The sequence below is a fragment of the Haliotis asinina genome, chromosome 2 (genome assembly GCF_037392515.1).
Source record: "Haliotis asinina isolate JCU_RB_2024 chromosome 2, JCU_Hal_asi_v2, whole genome shotgun sequence".
NCBI lineage: Eukaryota > Metazoa > Mollusca > Gastropoda > Lepetellida > Haliotidae > Haliotis > Haliotis asinina.
The window spans coordinates 31147880-31170628 of record NC_090281.1 but is presented as its reverse complement, the minus strand read 5'-3'; the positions used below and the strand labels follow the sequence as shown (position 1 = coordinate 31170628).

The window sequence follows — 22749 nt, the reverse complement described above, 5'->3', positions numbered from 1 at the left end:
ATATACCATCAGATTTTGGTAATAAGGTGTCAGTTACACGTGCCGTATTCGAAAAGTTAAATGCGGCTGCACCCAAATATAGCTTGGACGACAACCGTATTTTGTCCAAAGTACACTATTGCTAACAAAACTCTATGAATGGGAACGTTGTGGTCAAAGTCTACTTAAACCAATAAACTTTAAAAGTTTATATGCCATTTAAAAGAAAAACAACAAAAAAGTCATGTGAAAAATGTCAAGTGGAAGGCCTTGTTGACATTAGCGAAGCTTAACAACGTATCACTGGATTTGAAAACAGACACCTTATCTCTTAAATAAATATTCGAAGTATTACATATCCTCGCTACTAGTGGCAACGTCACTATCTCAAATGGCGTAACAGGGCCCTATGCGACACCATTGCCCTTTTGTCTTTTGATTCAAGTAAAATATAGGCCTCTGTAACACACAATATATCATGTTGTAACTACGGTCCTTGGACACACACACGTTTGATGTTACAAATATGGTCTGATTTGTTGTGTGGAGGTGAGTCAAAGTCTATCGTCTTTCCACGGTCACTCTCACGTGAAAACATAAGCCGGAATTGCGTCATTTTTGAAAGATGGACTTCGTACCTTTTAAACAGCTTTGGCTGATCAGAGTTCAACCTGAGATGTGTCTGTTGATATGGAGCTGTACGTGCAGAATGATCTGATAAGCGCTGTTGAATGCTGGTTTCAGCAGTGTGTCGTGAAGAGGTAACGTTTTCGACAGTAACACTCCGGAGGAGCACAGGAACACAAACACATATAGTGTTAAAGTCCATGGCCATGGTAGCTTTATGCCTCTAACAATCCACTCCATGGTATAATCCGTTTGGCTCAAAAGCGAGAAAAGATGGAGACGACACGGCACAGGTTTTTGAACCAATAGCTTTGTCAGCACTTGTGCACGTGTTTCTTGAACACCTTGAAGTCCCTCGTGAAACAGACTGTGTCAATATTTAATGGATAGTTTGTTCAACAACGTCCTTTATTTGGGGGACAGAAGTACTGCAAACACATCACAGAGTTGCTGTGGTGTTTCCTTGAGTATTGTAGGTTTATGTCTTCGAGTTAGTTTGCAATGCATTGGTCCGTGTTTTAGCCAAACGGCTTCTAATAAGATGTCACGCTCCAAAAGACTCCAAGAGACGTTATTCTATTAAATGCAGATACAAAATACTGGGGTAGAAATATCACGGTGTGACAGCATGCTGTCCTATATTCCCGTGTAGAATACTGTTGAACAGTTGTTTTGCCTTGTTAGTGTTGCGAATCCTTACACCGTGTTTTGACAATAGACAGTTGTCAGGAATGTATTACTGTCTAAGGCAAACAGTGGGTGGGTGCCATGAAGAGACATATCCATGTTGTGACGCTTGATATGCATGCTATGAAGAGAAACGTGTATGCTTTGTCCACAGAAATGCATGCAGCAAAGGGAGCGGTACACACTGTCAAACCATATGCATTTTATAATATATGCATCCAATCGATATTTTAAATTACATATTTTTTACATACATACATTGATATTTAGGAAACATAACGCTCTCATATACATTAATTCACTTTTATGTAAAATAAACGAGTGAGTGATGTCTGAAATTAGGCAGAATGATTTTAACGAGAGCTTCTCCAGAGATGCAGTCTTTGGTGTCGTCACCAGTTTTCACCAGCAACACCTCGCATCCATCAGCGACGACTTTAGATCCGGATGGTGGATCAAAAGTACCAACCTTGATGCCGAATCTGCAGAAGATAAGACCACTAGTTCAGAAGTATGATTTCAGTGCAAATATTGTGATACTTTATACACTATCGTTTAACTCATTGGTACATACATTGGTCTTCGTCTTTCGTTTGTACCCAGGGACAAGAAGTGTTTGTGTGTATTCTTGTTTAACAACACACCCTGCAATATTCCTGCTATACTTCCGGCTTCCTGTAAATAACTGAGACATGGAATAGACTGCCCAGTGATTAACGTCATAAGCATCGACCTCTTATGACAAACATCTGTTGCTAAGGACATCAACCCCTTATGACAAGCATTTGTTGCTAAGGACAACTTCAAACCCGTTCTTGACGGGTAATTTCTACACGAATTATATTTCTAGGGTTCCCTCATGTGAGTTTGGATCTTCAATTTGCAATGTTGTTTACCCCTTGTCAGTGTCAGAGCTGGAGGTTAACATACAAACTCACTTCTAAAAGTATGATTATTTTTTTCTAATGTATAATCATGCCTACACATTTCTACTCGATGTTAGTTGGTACATGAAAACAGGTGCTAATGACTCAAAATTAGTGTCAGAACACATGATTGTTTCTAACTACTGGTATTTGAAATAGACCCAAGGACATATGTAAGTGTCTCAATACTGTGGATGCCATATCAAACAATGGATTTGTGTCAATACATACCTGTTTGAAGTCACTTCATGGCCCTGATGCACACATCCATCTTCGTGTTAAAGCCATCTCAAGTCTGTGTATGAGGATGGGACTTAAGATCACCTTTCTACAAAGATCGCTTTGCAATAGGGGGCCATGCACATCCACTCGTGTTTCCTATTGTTGGACATATACGTTTCAGATCATGTATCCGTGTCATCATATGGTCATTGTTATTATGAGGTAGTTCAGGACGTAAGGATATGTACACGTGCCTCAGATTGCTGTTCACATTAACGCATTGATAATTACATGTCACTTTGGGCCCTAATATCTATACTATTGTATGTACATTATGTGTCAATTGCTGCTGTTCGACAAGTGTTCAGGTAGTTGTAGATGTGAATGAAGCAATACCATTGCATATCGCTTGGTAAAGGAATACCAAGACTCGCTTTGTACAAGACCTTAGAGCATGTACTCGTGTCTTAGATTGCGTTTCATGCCAAATTGCGTTGTTACACTGAATAATTTGCCGTGACAAAAGGTATAAGAAATCCCCTCAGATCCAGCAACATATAAAACTGACAAGTCTAAAATATCCAATATTATGTATAAACCAAAGAGCACGATACAAAGGTTCACTATAGAGGTTTCAATGCAGCAGAATCAAATCTAAGGAAATGGATCACACACCAACCAACCTTATATAGAGACAGTCACTGATTCTTGAGCATTCAAGCGAAGTATGGAACCTTCGCTATCCACCTCGGTCAAAACACACCAACGGGAAGACACTCCAAAGCGCTACCTTAAAGGCGTGACGCTAAAACTCTATTACTTTACGAAATGTGACCCAAAATAACTATCACTTAATCAATAACAATACAAATTACAGAAAACACACCCTCGTAGCAGCATGCATTGATGATTTCATGTCATTTGGAAAATAAGGATTTATACTTCTGTGTCCACATTATGCGTCAGTGGGCTCTGTTTAACAGGTGTATGTGGCTGTTTGAATACACATGAAGTCCATGGCATTATGGTCTGTTTGTAACTGTGTAACGAAGTGTCCACTATACTTGCCCACAGCAGTCAAGAAACATGCCATAGCAGGTGCATTAAATACAGCTGGTTGTCTTGATATGAGATACAAATTGCATTATCACCCCTTTGTACATGCAATACTTTTTGACTGATCCAGAAAGTAGTAGTAGTAGTTTGACTAGTATTTTACCTTAGTGTAATGACATGCCAGTTTGACGTGCGGAGGAGACCAGGAGCAACGCAGGCCAAACACACTTATATATAATGTCACTTGTCATGGCATGACAGTAGAAAGCAGGCTAAACATAACGCAACCCATGACGACTGATACTCAATGACACTGGTATTGTCATGGCACGGAAGTTTGATGTGGGAAGGCTTATATCCAGCAATATTGCCATGGCATGACACTTTTATGTGGGAAGGAGGGAGAAACGTTCCAAGTCATGGAGGCTTGTATCTAACGGTATCGGTATTGTCGTGCCTGAAATGATTTATATCGTTGGGCCTTTTGTTCGTGTCTTCAGCCCTTGCGTGGGTTTGTATCATGTTGCCGATATGGCAGGATCCGATCCTGTTTCCGAACAACTGACACAAACTACTGTTTGGTTGAGATTCATGAACAGAAGTTCCTGTTTTTGTAGGTATGGAGGGTACTCTCTGCCTTCTGTAGAGGTTGCTTATGAGGATAGGAATATGTATATGTTGTCACACTGTTTTGCAGAAAGAAGAGCTAGTTCATGTTTTTGACCATGACGATGACTATGAAATTATAAACGGGGTCGTGTAAATTGGCCTACTCTCAAACTCTTGAAAAGACATTACATATTGGAATGTGTCAATAAAATGGTCGAAATGAAACTCTTCAACACAAAATTCGAAAAAAGCAAATAGATCCAGGTGTGTTATAGCTTGTCACATATGTGTCTGATTTTCAACAGGAATGGTCCAGATAGATCCGCAACTGCGTCAGAGTTAGATAGATAGTTAGGATATTAATATAGCGCACATATCCACGCACTAGTGCATGCTCCAGGCGCTTGTATTTTTTCCGTCGATCACTGGATGTCATTCTCAACCGCACATTGTATTTCAATCTCATCTCCCTGGGGAGTATACAACTCTTGCTGCCACTAGGCGCGCCGAGTTTATTGTGGCTCTCTCATCCTAACGAGGTACCCAGTTGGTGGACTGGGTGGACTGGGACACATACTAGCAGTACTTTGTCCAAGTTTACTGCACGTTGCTGTACCCGCAACTAGGTGTATGCACGTGTTCATGTGGCCACCATCTGGTCATATACCAACAGATTCGTTTGTTCTTTTAAGTGCACGGGGTTGTGTACTGTACACTAGGAGTTGTGACAACACTGAGAGAGTCTGCACACAAAGTTGACTCCAAGGTTTTTACACCCGGTCACAGGTGGGCTCGATCCCGAAACCGAAACCTCGCTGGATCACTAGCCTGGAGTCTTAGCCAGCTCGCCCACCATGCCCAGTTATACTGGAGGTAATGTGTAGTGACAACATGTGCATGCCCTGGGGAATGAAAAACTCTGCAGAACACGTTCCTTTTTAACCCAGAATGTCTCATTCATTGTCCTCCTCAAGCAATTATATATAGCAAAGCACTTCATCCCTTCCTTAGACGTTGACACATTTTATATTTCTGGCAACATTGAAATCGTTCCTTTTGCTCAAATGGATGAATGAACAGGCATGACTAATCATTATAAATATCCGTCAAAGTCTGCCCGATTTCTCAGTTTACACCAAGCCCTATACAGTTACAGTCCCTAAAGATCTGGAGATGTATTTATAAAAAAAAATCATAGAATCAAAATTACTCCTAAGTGTAGAAAATACTGAGAGTTTTGTGAGAGTTACTCTTAAGTTTCAGAGTTTCTTACCACCCAGCAATATTCCAGCAACATTAATGGAGAGGACACCAAAAATGAGCTTCACACATTGTTCGCGAATGGGAATCAAGCCCGAGTCTTTAACTACTTGGCTACCACACCACCCCTTGGTCTAAGATGACCCATAAATATGTTATTAACACGTTTGATAAAAATGACATGAAAGTCAACATTACGTCAGCGATTATTATCATATTACCGTTATTACAATACATCAGAGTCCGCAATGCGCAAATATCGACATAAAAGAATGCGTTGTGTCGAATTTCAGCAAACTTTTGACAATTTGGATGATATAGTATGACGTTGAAGGTAAAGAGATGTCGTGGCATTAGAAGTGAAAGATGATGTAATATGTATATTCTACATGCTTGTTTTTCCTTGAAACATGACACTGCAATGTTTAACACCACCTGCCTCATGTGTTATGTAATCCAAAAACCTCACCATGTCAATCCTATTCAACAAAAATATTTTGTGCCTGTGTACAAGTGAGTGCCTGTTTGAAGAGTGGAAATGCATATCAATTTTCGTTAGATGAAATGTACAGATCATATTTGTTTTCATTGCTGTTCAAACTAAATACAGTAAGGGACATGATAGTTATGACGACTCGAATAAATTTAAAACCAAGAAACTAACTTATACACATGTTTCCAGATTATGATACAGGCTCCAGGTTTCTTTCAAGATTTTTATTATGATATTCCCGTGTACACGGGTAACAGATTTTCCAGGCTTGCTGCTTAATAATGTGACTCTCGGGCACTTGTAAAGTCCACACAAACCCAAAATCCTCGATGGTGTAGCGTTCATCACAAGGAATACACATACATGCAGAGTCGGTCGTACTATTCTAATTATATTGTGTGTTCTTGTTTTATTGTTTGTTTGCTTGTTCGTTTGTTTAATTGTTATTTGACCCGTGAAGGTCCCGGGGTAGAATAGGCCTTCAGCAACCCATGCTTGCCATAAAAGGCGACTATGCTTGTCGTAAGAGGTGACTAAAAGGGATCGGGTGGTCAGGCTTGCTGACTTGGTTGGGACATGTCATCGGGTCCCAATTGCACAGATCGATGCTCATGTTGTTGATCACTGGATTGTCTGGTCCAGACTCCATTATTTACAGACCGCCGCCATACAGCTGTAATATTGCTGAGTGCGGCGTAAAACTAAACTCACTCACTCACTTAATTGTTATTCACCCAAAGTACAGCTGTAATTATATATCACATGGATTGTTGGACTGATCAATGCAGCATGACAAAGTATAAATTAAGCGCCACGGAGGGGCACGCTCAAAGCCCATTATCTCATTATTACAACCCTAGATAGCACAAGCTGCCTGTGATGCGTTAACATACATATGTCTTATCCCACCGGGTACCCATTTTCTGATGAGTGAACAGGGGCAGTTCTGAAAAACTCACTTGGCTAATCTGAGAACACATGTATCACATGTGGTTTTTTGTGGGGTAGGACTCGTTCAGGAAACTGTCAGGAGTTAACACGACCACCCGTCCACACCCTCCGTGCTCAACTTTCCTTATCTTCAAAAATTCTACGTAATTACCAAACAGGCGAAAAATAACAAGTCACAACAGCTGCACAGTGAATGTTCAAACATTTTCGTTCTGTGAACGATGATGATTGGCTAAAATAAATTCCAGACCGTAGCCAGTAAACTATAAATACTGAAGAGTTTCTCTTAGCAGCAAGACAATCCACATATATTGATCAGGTAAGTCACAGTTCTTGTTGATGGCTAGTTTGTATCCATCTAAATATTATCTTTATATATTTGCTGTATTTCGTGGCTAAGTGTGAATACAAGTTGTGAACATATGCTGTCTAAGCTTTAGTAGTAACACAAACAATTTCTCACTGTTCACATGAATCTGTTGTAAGGCATGTTTACAACATTACTAAACGAAACCGACCTTCTAAGACCTCCCCAGAAACAACACGTCATTTTCGACCTTCCAAGACCTCTGTTGCTGAATGTACATAGCTTTGATGTTTATAATATCTCAGAACCTTTAAGCAGAAATATTAAAGCCTGACAAGATATGCAGCGTTCTCAGTGCTTGGCGTAAACATTCTATACATATAAAGAAATACGATTACGGTTAGCAAGCAGGTAATTCTTACCTAATGATTTTCCGATGGTAATATCCCAAACCATAATACAGATTAACCCGACAACGTTTTGTTCTCATTCGAGCCAGTTTCGTTTGTCTGGAGAAGATCAATCTGGACGTCGTGTTCGCGGAAAGGTTAGCCTATCCTGCCACACCGGTGGCCCAAGTCATACAACTATTCTAAACAGTAAAATTCTTTCTCATCTGCCTCAGTTACCTTTGGAGAAGATCAGTACCGAAGTCATGTTCCTGAAAGCACTCCTCGTTCTTCTTGGCATGGTTGTGTCGATCCAAGGTTATGCTTATCTGGAACTGCCTACAAGAGAGACTAACCGTGAGTACGGCACCATGACTAACAGAACAGAAGAACTATTTTCTCTCACAGAAGTTGAAGTAAGATATTATCGACAACACAGTTTTAATATCGATAATAAATAGTAATTCTATCTATCGACGATAGGTATATATTGTCGATTATAGAGTATCGATCATTTTAACCAGATCCACCTGATACTGCATGAAAGTTTGTTAGCGCCATACCAGTTCCCGCAGATAAGTGGTGAATGTTAAAGTGTCCTACGTCTCTTGGAGATTTATGTCCCACATCGCGCTGATACTTCCGCGTGGTCCCTAGTATGGTGATCTAACTTCAGCCGTTAGACGTCTATGGTCTTCTTTAGTATACTGTCATTAATAGTTAAAATATTTTAGGTTTAATTACTATCTTTAAATTCATATCGATGATAATATAATTGTTTTACACTCCTTATGCTTCGTCGACAGGATTCTAATATCTACTTTCAGTTACTGTAAATCAATAATTTGATTTAGTCACTGTATGGCTGAAATATTGCCGATGTGACAAACTCCCTCTCTTAACTTGCAATTGTATAAACGTGTTGGGTGACAAAATCTGAGAAGCGTTCAGCAGTATTTAACATACTTATTGTTTGTCAACCTTTTGAGACTATTTCTTTTTTGTTATGCCGTTCAGTGCATTGTGTTTACATGAACCATCCCCCGTTAGTCTGTGACTCACTGTCAGTTATGATGCTTCACAGGGGAAACACATGATCCACACTTGGTTGCCTCGCAAAACCCATTTGCCCTGAAACAGCACTGTGTCCTTGTATAGAAATGGGAAAAAGTAGTTTGGGTATAACTTCTTGGAGTTGCACATTCAGAAGTGGGAGAGTCAGATAAAGAAACACTTTGTGGATGGACAGCTTCTTTCTTCAGGTTATGCGACGCTTCGATGTGGATTTTTAAACCATGTCTAAATAACAATGATACACGATTTTGTATGGAAACGTAACATCACTTGAATAAAGAAGTTTTCATCCATGACCTTTGTCCTTTTCTAGTTCTCTTGTTTCTAAATACCAAGTATGTCCTTTTCCGATATCATTATGACACGTTGACAGAGGAAGTTATACTGTGCTTTCTAAAAAATAAACAGCCAAATAGTGTTCTTCTAAGAAGGCATAGAAATACATTATTTTCCTTCAGAGTATGGAACGGAGTTAGTCTACTGTAAATATCGCAACATCTCAATGCTCCCTGATTCGATATGGAGAACCACAGACTGTGAGCAATGCGAATGTACCAGAAGCGGGCTGTTCTGCGAGGGGTAAGAAAATGCGTTCTGATTTGGTGGGTTTTTTTTGTTTGTTTGTTTTTGTTTGTTTGATTGATTGTTTGTTTCTCTGTTTGTTTGCTTTTCTTAGAAAAAGAATATTATAAAGTTTTTCATTTGAAATGCGCGGAACGACCATATTCCAAAGGGCTGTATCTGTTATAAAGTTCAGACATATCAACAATGATTTCTGCATTATATAACATAAATGTTTTTCTCTGTGTTTGAACACATTAAGTGGAAAGATAATATGACTGTGAATGACGGATTGCTAGTTGGGCCAGTCATGCTTACCCATTTCTTTGATCCACTGAAACCGTGAAGATCAGGGTTAGAATTGGTCTTCAGCAACGCGTGTTTGTCGTAAGAGGCGACTAACGGTATCGGGGGTTCAGACTAGCTAACCTGGTTGACACGAGCCATCCTATGCCACTTGTATCTGTATTGTCTGGGCCAGTCTCCACTATTTACAGACTGCTGCCATATAGATTGTGGCTACCATACTGCTCCGTGCGGCAACAAACAAATCAAACGTACAGCCAATGTGGACATTGATCAATAACTGGGTTTTTTTCTTGCACTGATCTCTATTCCATCTACATCTAGATTTGGGATCAATGCGGGTCTGTTTGGGGCACCAGAAGGATGTGAAGTCGCCAATGATGCATGTGACATAAGGCTGGTAGATGCTGCCGATCACACCAAGGACTGCAAACCTTTCGAGCTTGGGCCTCCGCCTCAACTTTACGTGCCTCCGCCCGGCATTGATATTCCTCCTGGCGTGGAACCTATCATGTAACTCAGACACAAATAAACATGACAAGAAACGTCAACTGTTCTTGTTTAAGATAGTGTTGGGACGTCCGCATGAAGATCAGAGATAGAATTGGCATTTATTAACCCATGATTGTCGTAAGAGGCGACTAACAGGATTGGGTGGTCAAACTCGCTAACACGTCCCAGTCGCGTAGATCGATGAACATGCTGTTGATCACTGGATTGTCTGGTCCAGACTCTTTTATTTTCATACTGCCGCCATATATCGGGACAATTGCCCAGTGTGACGTAAAGCAACAATAAAAGAGCAATGAAATACGACACAATGCGATTGTTGCTTTTGGATAATATTTCCGGATACCCATACATGGTATCATCTCTATGGTAATAAAGGTCCAAAAATATCCTCATGTAAACAGAATTGTACAATCGACTCTGCTTTCAACGGCGATGAGGAATGGTGATACGGATTACAAATTATCACTTTCAAACAGCGGAAGGGAATACAAACACGTCTATGTATCCAATAATATACTGAGTAAACAATACAGAAGGTTACAATGAATGACACAACAAATTTCCAGTACAATACAATTGAGTCACAAATCCAGAATATTGGGTCACAAATCTATCTGTACTCACCAAAGTATTTATATTCTCTGCAAGGAAAGGGTGTATCAATTGAAGACTGTTGACAGGTCCATTGTGGTAGGGCTCTTGAGTAGAGTGGTGAAACATCAGTGTCAGCAGACTGCTGTTCCAAAGCAGTATTAGTCCCACATCTCAAAAACTATCCCTTGTTCACATACTACACAATTCTAGACTTTTCTGGCAGAAACCACGTCATACTAGAATCATATAGAAATTACATAAGGCTTTTCACAAATCAACCGCAAATAAAGGACGGGAAACGTCTGAGCCAGCTGTCAACAGGTGAAAATACACTTTAAATTTTTGTGGCCTATAATGACTAAATGTGACATTGTAATTAAAGAAACCTCATAACAAAGGGTTTAAAAACAATATACACTGAATGCATGGTAGATACGTTATGGCGTTACGACACAGTCAAGGACAAAAATGATTGGGTAAAGCTGTATGCATTTCTAGAACTTGTCTTGGTTCCTCTTGGTTAATCACATTAAAACTACGAAAAAGAAAACATTCTCCAAAATAATGTTTTTTTCACGGGACAGGAGCACTTGCACTAATGCAAAGCGTATGTTTAAAGGTGACACATCGTTGCCTTGTCTGAAAGGAAAGAAGTATCAGAGTAAGTACGCTACGTCTGATTGATGTACTGTCTCAGGTAGAAGATAAACATCATGTGTTGGCCACTTTCCGGATGTTATTGAATATTTGAAGGTCGGGAATACATTGAAATACACTGAAATCAAATGAAATATTCCCGTGCTTCAAATACTCAATAACACCTGGAATTTGGCCAACACATGAAGTTTATCTACATTGTAAACAAAAAAGTAAACCAAAGGATATTACTCGTTTACATCGAGTACGGGTACAGCAGTGAAGTGTCATCTTCTGGCCGTTTCAGCTGGTTCCCATGGTAGCATCTGGAGTTGCTCATTTGTGACGTCATTCTAACATTCACAATATGATTAATTTTGAATGACCTCACCACTGTTGATGACACAACAAAACAATTGCTTCCGATGTCTCTATGTGTCAATACGCAGAGAATGGTCTTGCAGTTTCCGGGAATCAAATACCATTTAATCATGTTTTTAAACCGATTAAACAGATTACAGAACACACTGACTTTGGTTTACAATGCAGCTTGGAGTCTCAGAAGGCTCGCACTATGTACATGCATATACATATAGCTTAGGAGTATGAGTGAGTATAGAACAGGATAAACTACCCCACTGCACTGTGCGAAATAGTTTCCAAAGTTTGCTAACCAGTCGGGAAAGAAAGGAAGAAGCTGCGAAAGAAAGTTACAAGCCCAGAAAATATTTCACTAGCACGAAACTTGAATATGGAAACTGAGCAAAAGAATACAAACATGGAACAAATCTCAAATATTGTCGGCATGACACGGGTTTCATCGTTATGCCGCTAATATATTGATCATTTCTAGCGGGCCATAAGCTTGCACGATTCAAAAGTCTATTATAACTTCACAAGTCGGAGAGAGTGATATAATTACAAAATGACCCCATAAACGTTCAGTAGTTAGTTCGGGCCAATGAGTTACACATTTACGAGCCCGACTGGATTGTTACTAGCCACGAGCTAGCGGGCTAGTGGCTATTTCGCACACCCCACTACAGAATGGCGTCGTCCTTACTGGATACGCTATTGCAATATCTAGCCAAGTGTCTGTTATGTCCGAAAATGAATGTATCCAATATCAATCACAATTTATCATATATTCTGCCAGTTTATCCTGCTTTCAAGCTATAAACGGTTGGAAGCTTGACCCCTATCCTGTGGTTTTACACCCGACAGTATCAAGGCAACAGGCGCTCGTATCACTGGGATTATTAAAGGTATTGTTTTTGGGTTTTTTTATATGACAATTTTGAGATGACCCTCCGACTTGAAACCCTTCACAGTACAATATATCTAGACCATGCCGGACACAAATGGCGCAGAATAGCAAGGACGTAAGACTGCATACAGGGGGTGTAGTCAAACCAACTCATATCATTGGTCAACGCTTGCCCCCGTCCGCCATTTGTGCCAAGATCATTTAGTTGAGGGTCAAAGTCGGCTTTCAGTTGACTTGTAGAAACAACAATAAAGATCTGGTAGGTGTCATGAGTGGTGATCGATAGGCCCGTCACCCACGTTCATGTTTAGATGAAGTTTTAATCTCAATGAGTCGAATCGCTTGGGAGAAAGTAGTAAATTCCGCTTATCGATTCGAGATATAGGTATATCTTTGAGGATAAAGGAAAAGATGGTCGAATATCGAAAAATTCCTTTATTCAATACAAATAGAAACTCATTGTTTCCTTTAAAAGGGCGGCCCGTGAAGGTCCGGGGTAAAATAGGCCTTCGGCAACCCATGCTAGTCTTAAAAGGTGACTATGCTTGTCTCACGATCGCTGACTTGGTTGACACATGTCATCGGTTCCCAATTGCGCAAATCGATGTTCATGCTGTTGATCACTGGATTGCCTGGTGCAGAAAAAGAATTGGCCTTTATGAAAATATATAGCACTTAGCGAAACTGTCATTTTGTTTGCTTATCTGTGATGTGTGACTGATATTATTTGAGGCCAGCCTTCTCAGTAATGTTCATTTTATGGGCACATTTTGAAAATTACTGATGGGCGGTAAAGCAGCATTCATTCACTGATGTATTCGGTCCATATAGCTGGTATATTGCTGAACACAATTTGCTGGAAAAAGCTCATAGTAAAGAAAAATATCATAATACATAAAAAATATTATAAAAAATAATATTATGAAATGGAGCTTTCTTGATTTTCACCCGAAGCAAGGGGTATGTAGGCTTGCCATATTTTCTAGACTTGCATGGGCTTTCTTATTGGTTGGTTATATCGTCCCAGCACAACCTGATATATATACATACATACATACATACATACATACATACATACATACATACATACATATATATATATATATATATATATATAGAGAGAGAGAGAGAGAGAGAGACAGATAGATATGGGAGTATGGGCATATACTTATATAAAACCGTAGTGTTGGCAGCAACTGGTGGGTTAGCCTTGTGGTTTAGAATCGGGTTCTGTGTCCCCACGTGGATACAATGCTAAAAGCGGTGTAAAACCTCACACATATACCAATCCTGAGTGATCATTGGGTCACATATTGGTAAACACTGAGGATGCTGTCAAAGCATGATATGATCAACTACGCATTCCCGCTTGCATGAAAACTGTGTGTGATTTTGTGATTTTTCTTCACGTGCACAGAACCTATCTAAGACAACTCGATATCGATTCTCAAACACGTAAATGATCTTTTTTTTTCAATTTGAGAAAGAAGTAGATTCAATGACGTGTTATCATTTGATGAAATGTGCACACCATTGCATGACACACTTACAGAAAAACATAATTCGTGATCCCATCCGCAAGGGTTTATTTGTTCTATTCGTGACATTATCAAGAATCTACGCACAGGTAACTAAGTTATGCTCATCTGTAAGAAAATCTTAAAATAAATTCTAAAACTGTGCCGTTAATAGTAGGAATCGTTTCAAAAGAACATATTTCTGTTATGCAATGTTCCACCAACATGTATATTTCAAGACACTACACCACAACTCCCATGCTCTAAGGTTTCTTAATGCCACTCAAACAAGATGAAGAATCTTATATTTCTCCTGTGTAACGTCACATTTAGCAATATTTCATCGCCCAGGCAAAGAAGCCGTTGATAGTTCAAACAACATGCAATACGATACTTCAATAGTACTTCTTTTCATTTTTGTTTGAGTGATTTGTGGATTGTATGGTTCTTTGAGAACGCGAGCAGCTAGTATTGTATTACCTTATTACCATACATCATGTCACAACCTTCTGAGTTTTCATAACATGACCACTGACGTGAAAAACACCGCCGGGTCTAATTTCAGTAGGAATTGGACATAGAAAGGATTGTTCTAAATGCTCTCGTCTTGAAAATGACATTGATGAGTTGAACATGAAGAAGAGTAATATATATACTCCACCAGCAGGTGTTTTCTTCAAACTTTTAAAATTACAATGCGAGTTAGTAATAAAATATGTCACAAAAAGATATTTGATGAATACATGTATGCTATCTGTCCAACAACAACAAAAATTTGGTTTTAGGATTACAGCTCACGTGAATATTTATGTGCAGTGCCGCGTCAGGAGAGCTGACGGATTCTAATTTATGATATGAAGCTACAATGTTCTGTAGCTCACCTGAATGACACAGAAATAACTGTGCGATACTTCAATCTAATGGTGACGAATAATTCTCTTTTTTGCCCCATACCATACGTTCCCTAATTAATACAGGTGAAAACAGATCTAGACCTAATGCTTGGGCAGGATATGCTCACCTTGCAAGCCAGTATTAACATTTGAGAAAAATATTTTAATGCTGAATAGGTTTTTTAACATGACGACAATGACAGCCATGAGTTTGTGAAAAGCCATGACTGTGCATATTCATTCAAATTGGAGCATTATAGTTATTTAGTATAGAAATAGTGACCAAAACAACATGTGAAAGAGTTTATGTGATGAAAAGCATGCAGAACGTACGTAATACCGAGTTATCTGTTGCGGTGTGATGCTAATGGTGGGCGTCCTCTTCCGTCATATTGCTAGAAGTTGCCAAAGGAGGCATAAAGTTCTGCACATATAATGGTAACAACATTTGTTGCCTTATGGGTTTGAGAGTGTTTGTAAGCAGTCCTACTTGGGTACGAATACGCGTTAAAGTCACCAAACCAGTTATCCTAAAGAATGCCCTGTCACTTCGTGCCAGGTGAACTACCAATGATTACCTATTGTAACAGAACAGCAGTGTATATGAACAAGTTTTGAATTGAATGCTGATTGGCTAAATGGAATTATGGATCGGAGTGGATCAAAGGCAGAAAACTATAAATGCTTCAGAGTTCCTCTGATTGGCATTGATACATAGGTCATTGTCACAGACACTGAAAAGGTAAGTCGTTGTTGTTGAGGAGACGGTGAAGACGAGCACTCAGACTTTTTTCTTTCACACCTTTATTTTGTAATTAATGACTGTTTCCAAACCCCTGAAAATTCGGGATAGAATTAATCATTGTAACCTATGTTTGTCACAAGGAGTGAGTCAATATTTAGCATCACATCGGCAATATTTTGGCCATATCATGACAAGACATGCGTAGAACGATGGTCGTCGTTTTGATCAATGAATTTTCTATTTATAGCCCGCTGCAGTATACATGTAGATGGAATATTACTAAGTGCATCGCTAAACAAAAAAAGCAGCACATCGTGCTGCACTCTTGGAAAATAAGACATTACCTCTAAGGCAACATGTGTTTAACGATACCCCTAATACATCTAATTAAAGTTTCTAACAGCGATTCAGTGTGGCTGTGATGTGACTCTTCATTTGCGTAGTGCACTGGTAGCCCACACCAATCAGGAAGATGTTTGGCTTCTAAAACATCTCTTCTCAGAGCACACTGGCAATTCGTATTGCTCTCATGATAAGTCATGTGATGTACTTACGATCATTATGCCAACTGCAAAATATCACTGACAATACTTGCTAGTATGTAAGCAGTTTGTAAACCTCTTCATATACATTTGCAATGATATGATCGCCGATTCAAAGGTCATGATCATGGCTGTCACACTAAGGTCTGATTGTTTTCAAACTGAATTCGTATCAGTCTGTTTTCCATAAATAAGCATAATGTCATTGTGGTCGTTTTCATACGCAACGAGTTTACATCTTGCAATGACCCAAGGTTATTAACATCATACTTAAACTCCCTCACTGCAGTCAAGACACTCGACAGGTTCTTCTGTCTTAAATGTGGATGAACTAATGTCCCTACGTTTTGTTCTTGCGTTAATCATTTACAAGGTAGATTGTATCATGTGCCGTGGAATATTGTTTCTTCTTGAGTAATCATTTCAGTTTCCACATGGGCACAATGTGTGAAGCCCGTTTCTGGCGTCCCTCGATATTGCTAGTATATTGGTAAAAGAGGAGTAAAACCATGCTTAGTATAACTCAATCACTCACTCACCCACTTCAGTTGTACTTTCACATAAGGTAAGAGCAAGCTATTATGGTTGACCAGTCATAGTGCGTTTATACCGACAGCTCCTGTAACAGTCTTTCTTGTCTGCCGCAGTTACTTTTCGCTTGTCTGGGGACGATCCATCTCAATGCCATGTTCCTGAAAGCACTTCCCCTTCTTCTTGGCATGGTCATGTCTACCCAAGGTTATGGCTATCTGGAACTGCCTACAGAAAAGATTAACCGTGAGTATAGTCACTCTCTCAGGTCACCCAGGACTGACCCCATTTACGTCTGATTAGGTGGACTCCGATAGCTCGATGGTTTCAGGTGCAACAGTTTACTGTGAAGAGTTGTGCTTTCATTGGCAAACAACTGTGATAGGGGAGTGTTTGAATGTATGTCGGCACCATAGCAGGGCCCTTAGGGTACACCATAGTGGTAAATATACTCTTAACAAAACTAGGGGAACCTGCACTTTTAAATTTCATGTATAAGCGTTAAGAAACGTTTCAAACACAGGCATCATATGAACGCAAAATCATTTCTCTTTACCACCACACTTAAACACAACGATCGGATGCACGTGCACAACGCACCAACCCTATGCACGTGCAGTGGTGTGATTCTTGGATTTGACGGTAAAACACTGTAAACGATTAATGTTTATTAATATTCTTGCATTACACTGTTGTTGGTGTTTGATTCTACCCGTTTTTATATTTGAAAATGAACGTTTCACGTGATATAAAATGATCGTTCTTGAGCGAGTACTGTACAAACAACTATAGCCATTAGGAAGTGCAAGTGATGATGCACTCTAAAAGCATTTATCATTATCACATGAACATTGATTCACCCCGATATATCACCCAATGTTTGTAATCGTAAATGAAACGTGAAGTTCACCTACCCTTTTAAAGAGTATATGTGAGAGGCCTATGCCATTTGGTTATCTTTTCGTATGTTTTTTTAGAATAAATCATTTTATCCTATACAAAAAAAAATTGAATGAAAAAGCAGTTATGATGTTTCATGTGAAAGATCGGGAGAAGGGAGATTACGTTGTGTTTTGCCAGGTGCAAATATTCAGCAAAGATGACCCCATTGTTTATGCGGCATATTAGGACGGACATTTTTCTTTCAGAGTTTGGAACGAAATTGGTCTACTGTGAATACCAGGGCGTGAACATGCTCCCTGATTCCATGTGGAGAACCGCCGACTGTGAGCAATGTGAATGCTCCAGCAGCGGACTGTTCTGCGAGGGGTAGGTAACTGAGATTTTCTAATCAAGTATCAGTTTTTATTCTGGTACTCAACAGAGACCTCAGGTTTGTAGTGAACTATATATACTACGCCTCAAAATGTTAAACTCATTTAAAGCACTCACTAGTTGTTTTTCAAATATTGTTATATCGAAGGTGAAATTCTCCACTAACTTGCGGGAACCTTGCAAATCGTATGCACGTGAACAGCATGAAGAGCAAGCATCAAATTGCAGAAAAACATATGCATATATCCTGCATGTGAACAGCTGTGTTTTGCTGCGATGTTAAGACTTTGCCTATTTTCACCAAATTTCATCATTTATTGTACTCTTGACAATCATATTTTCAGTGCTGTGAATATGGTTTACAATGCATCAGTTCATGTGTAAACAGTTCCTTTAAACATTTTGGAATATTTGGCAAGTTGACTGAAATAAGTGAAGTACGTTTCGATGGGTAGTATATACATTTGGTTTATACACGTTCAAAGAACAATACACTTTCTGTGTACAGATGGGTAAAACATTATACATGAACAGGTTTTCATTGATATTTGAACTTTAGTAGTGAAATCTTAAGCCTGTTTGGGTGGACATATATTTTTTCTTATATATTTGCTTCGAAGGTTACCATGGCCAGGGACCCGCGAAGGTCCGGGACAGAATAGACCTTAGCAATCCATGCTTGCCATAAAAGGCGACTATGCATGTCGTAAGAGGCCACTAACGGGATCGGGTGGTCAGGCTTGCTGACTTGGTTGACGCATGTCATCGGTTCTCAATTTCCCAGATCGATGCTCAGGTTGTTGGTCACTGGATTGTCTGGTTCAGACTCGATTATTTACAGACCGCTGCCATATAGCTGGAATACTGCCGAGTGCTGCGTAAAACTAAACTCACCCCTCACTCACTCACTCACCATGGTCTGGGTGCATGTGAAGAAAATGATGTTGGTCTTCAATTGCATTTGAATTACATAATTACAAATTTTATGTTCTCTGTTAATATTTACATATCTACCTTCCTCTATAAAAAGATCATGAGATGAGCATCGAAATAGTGTTAAATTTACTTCTTATTTTTTTTATACATTTAAACATGATGGACAGAATTTGGTATGGAGTTTGTTTTTTAAGCATTACGTAAGTGTCATATTTGCTGGAAACATACTGAACAGCAAAAGAAACACAAGTTTCGAAAAACTGAAATCTTATGAAAGTAATTAAGCGTTTATATTTACGTCTTTTATTTACAAACTTGACAAAAACAGAGTTGAGTTTCTTTTACTGTTCAGTATACTATACAAATCAAGGATACGAAGTTGAAATGCACCGATTGACCAAGGTTGACGATAGTAGGTTTCCCACTTTTCGCACTGCACCTACATGGCATTCCCACGTAATATATGTATCTTTTTGAAATGTGTGTATTAAATCTAAAAACGAACAAACCCCGTTGTTTCTTTTTTATTCAGATTTGGGTACAATGCGGGTGTATTCGGGGCACCAGACGGATGCGATGTCGTCAAAGATGGATGTGACATAAGGCTGGTAGTTTCGACAGATCACACCAAGGACTGCAAACCTTTCCAAGAAGGACCACCGCCTGGGTTTTTTGGGTCATTGCATGGGCCTTTTGGGCATCCTCCTGGGCCTCCTCCTCCGCCTCAGCCTTACGGGGCTCCGTCTGATGAGTTTGGACCTCCCCTTGAGCATTTTGAACCTCCCCTTTAGTATTTTGGGGATGGTGCCAGAAAATATGTGCAGTAGCTAAGCGACAAATAAACACGAAAACTTGACATGGTACTTTTACATGGTACTTTTGTTTTATTGTGAGTGAATGAGTTCAGTATACGGCGAGTGACACCAAATGGGCTTCACATATATTGAACTCATTTGGGGAATCGAACCCTGGTCTTTGGCAACCCCATCGGTCGGGTCTTTTGTAATCGCTCAGTCATCTCGTAGACAGGTGTACGAAAAACACAAGTGCCGACAGAGTTATTGATTCACTTGCCTTACCTATGTCGTCTCCATCACTTCTCGTACACCTGGCTGTTCCTCTCTTTGCGTTCCTCCCTCCTCCCTCGTAACAAACACTGAACTGTGTAAATATTTTAACTTCAGTCTGTTAAACAATTATTTTTGTCTGTAGGACGTATTCTGCAAAAGTCTCACAGAGCTGGTGTTGATTAAAAGGATACCACTTGCTGGTAGAACAGCCACGTGTGCAACTTCCACATGTGAAGATGTAGTAGGTCAACTCTTTCCACTCCGTTGTCTGAAGTGTAGCCCAATTGCTTAGATCGATGCTTATGCTTTGATCATTGGATTGTCTAGTCCAGGCTTGATTATTTACAGACTGCACCCAAATAGCTGGAATACTGCTGAGTGCGGTGTAAGTAAACTCACTCACAATTATTGATAATGATAGTACCAACCATTCGGTGTGTGGGGAGTTTTGTCTTTTTGAATTCATTTGTCCCGAAAGTAATTTTTCTCGGGTTTAAGGAAAACTTTATAAATGCACTGGTTGCCTGCACAGGATTGGCAGTGGTTGAAACACTGAGACATTTCCTTTCTCAAATATCAGCAACGTTTAATACAAAGAAAGCAGGATTAGGATTGGGACAGGGTGTATATAGCGCATGTATCCACACAACTATTGCATGCTCACGGCGCTGGTATTCTTTTCCTCGATCGTGGAATATCAATCTCAACGGCACATCGTATTGTTAATCTCAGCTCCCTGGGGAGTATACAGCTCAACCGAGTTATTGTGGCTTTCTCATCCTTACAAAGTACCCATCCACATCCGAACACATAGTCACAATACTTCGTCCAAGGTTTACTGCACGTCACAGGACCTGCAACAATGCAAATTCATGTGGCAATGAATCTTGGTCATACCAAATAATTCGTGGGTTCTTTTAAGCGCACGGAGTTGCGTACTGTACACGAATAGTTATGACAAAACTGAAAGAGTCGGCACACAAAGTTGAATCCAAGATTTTAATGTAAGTACGTCCTTGTGTACGTACCTTCCATAAGGCTGGGACGACGTTTTATAATTGCAGCTTTTTCAAAACGAGTAAATCGGCAATAAACTTCACTCACTTACCAACTTGCTCAAACTCAACAATACGCATTGTCCATATCATTTAATATAAAATGATTTCAGGCACTGAATCTCGTAGCTACTTAATTAGAAATATCCAACATGTTCACTGCGATTGTGTAAATGTATTCATACATTGCATAGACGTAAACCTATTCATAAAATTTGAAGTTGTGGAATTCTGGAGCAGACCACCATGCTAGAAACATCATTAGCACGGGTGTACATTGTGTCACGATCACGTGCATTGTCCAGCGAGCATGACCACCGCATTTCGTCTGTCGCCTCTTAACACAAAAATTGATTCCTGGAGATCAGTTCCAGCCCGCCTCTTGGAGGATAAGAGACTATGTACTAAGGGCAATTTAAAATTGGTGTTAGACTTGTGAACGTTATCTGGTACACAAAATCAGTTCTTTTTTTTTAATTATGTGTACTATTAACTTTGTAAAACATTCCAACTTTCAGCGCCAGAGAATATCCGCCGAAATAGATTTTGAAAAGGCACAATTTAAAATGCACATGAACGGATAAACAACATGTTTGTAGGCAAAAGAATGAAGATTCTTATGGATATCAGCTTCTTTATTATGGACACACAACGTTTCGGAGTTAATGCTTACTCCTTCATCTGGTGAATGAGAATGAGGTGTCTCGGCATCGTAACAGGAAAGTTAGATGATTACTGGTTTTCACAATTTTGCTATAGAACGGTTGTACCTGTTGATGGATGTAACTGCCTCAACTCCATGTTGCTGTCGTATCAAGTCTTTAAAAATCTTCATTCTTATGTATTTCACTTCTAAATGCCCTTTAAAGATGTTTGCAGGCGCCAGAAGACTTGATGCGTTTTCTTCTCCAGCGGTAGCACCTGCCAGTCATGCTCATGGCCGTGGTGTAACGAGGAAAGTCGGTTCTGAATCCCCATATAACTGCAATATGTGGAAGCCCATTGCTGGTGTAAGCCGGGATATTGTTCCAGTATTGATTAAATTGGCGTAAAACGTAACTCACTCAGTCATTTTTTTAATATTTTTTTTTCAAACATTTGTTTCAGTGTTACCTAACTCACCAGTACTCTTGTCCATCTATTACAATTACATCATAAGCATGCGGGCTTGGTGATCTTGTGACAATATATTTTGAGAAGAAAATGACACAATCCACGTCCGCGTGTGTTTACTATATACAACCCGGAGGGCACATCCTGGTGGTGGTGTGTGGAAAGAGCAGTTAGTCTGACTCTCTCATCTGTTCACTTTGCTCTTTTCATACTGAGCATTTGCCGGTAAGTTTGTTTGTTTGAGCAATGTGTGCGTAGATGAAAACGCAATTGTGCAGGTAAATTCTGTTTTGCTTTGTTTGTTGTTTGATAACAGCAGCGGTCTGTAAATAATCGAATCTTGGAAAATTCTGTCATCAGAACCAAGAGCATCACAATTAGGAAACAATGACATGTGAGGTATGTTAGCGAGCCTGATCACCCTATCCAGGTAGTCGCATGGGTTGTTGAAGTCCAGTTCTATTACGTATCTTCATATGTTTGCTGATAAGTAGAGTGATGTTGTTTTTAAAAGATTCTTTAAGGACACCCATAAACGGCGTCGACAGTAATGGATTGCCGCTTGATTTGGACAGAAACTTTAAAATGTTGAGAAAACTTCGCATGAACCTTTTT

The 22749-nt window shown here is 39.6% G+C and overlaps 2 protein-coding genes across 2 annotated transcripts; both read left to right on the top strand.

The window, feature by feature from the left end:
- The first annotated feature begins 7110 nt into the window (after nucleotides 1–7110).
- Nucleotides 7111–10263, top strand: LOC137273577 (uncharacterized). The gene is made up of 4 exons (XM_067806326.1): nucleotides 7111–7129; nucleotides 7743–7863; nucleotides 9039–9159; nucleotides 9772–10263. The coding sequence occupies exons 2-4, from the start codon at nucleotides 7773–7775 to the stop codon at nucleotides 9962–9964; spliced, it is 405 nt and encodes a 134-aa protein (XP_067662427.1). The 5' UTR covers nucleotides 7111–7129; nucleotides 7743–7772; the 3' UTR covers nucleotides 9965–10263.
- Nucleotides 10264–15503: 5240 nt separating this feature from the next.
- LOC137273576 (uncharacterized) lies at nucleotides 15504–19752 on the top strand. The gene is made up of 4 exons (XM_067806325.1): nucleotides 15504–15609; nucleotides 16802–16931; nucleotides 17834–17954; nucleotides 19429–19752. Exons 2-4 carry the CDS (start codon nucleotides 16841–16843, stop codon nucleotides 19685–19687), a joined length of 471 nt encoding a protein of 156 aa, XP_067662426.1. The 5' UTR covers nucleotides 15504–15609; nucleotides 16802–16840; the 3' UTR covers nucleotides 19688–19752.
- Nucleotides 19753–22749: the final 2997 nt, after the last annotated feature.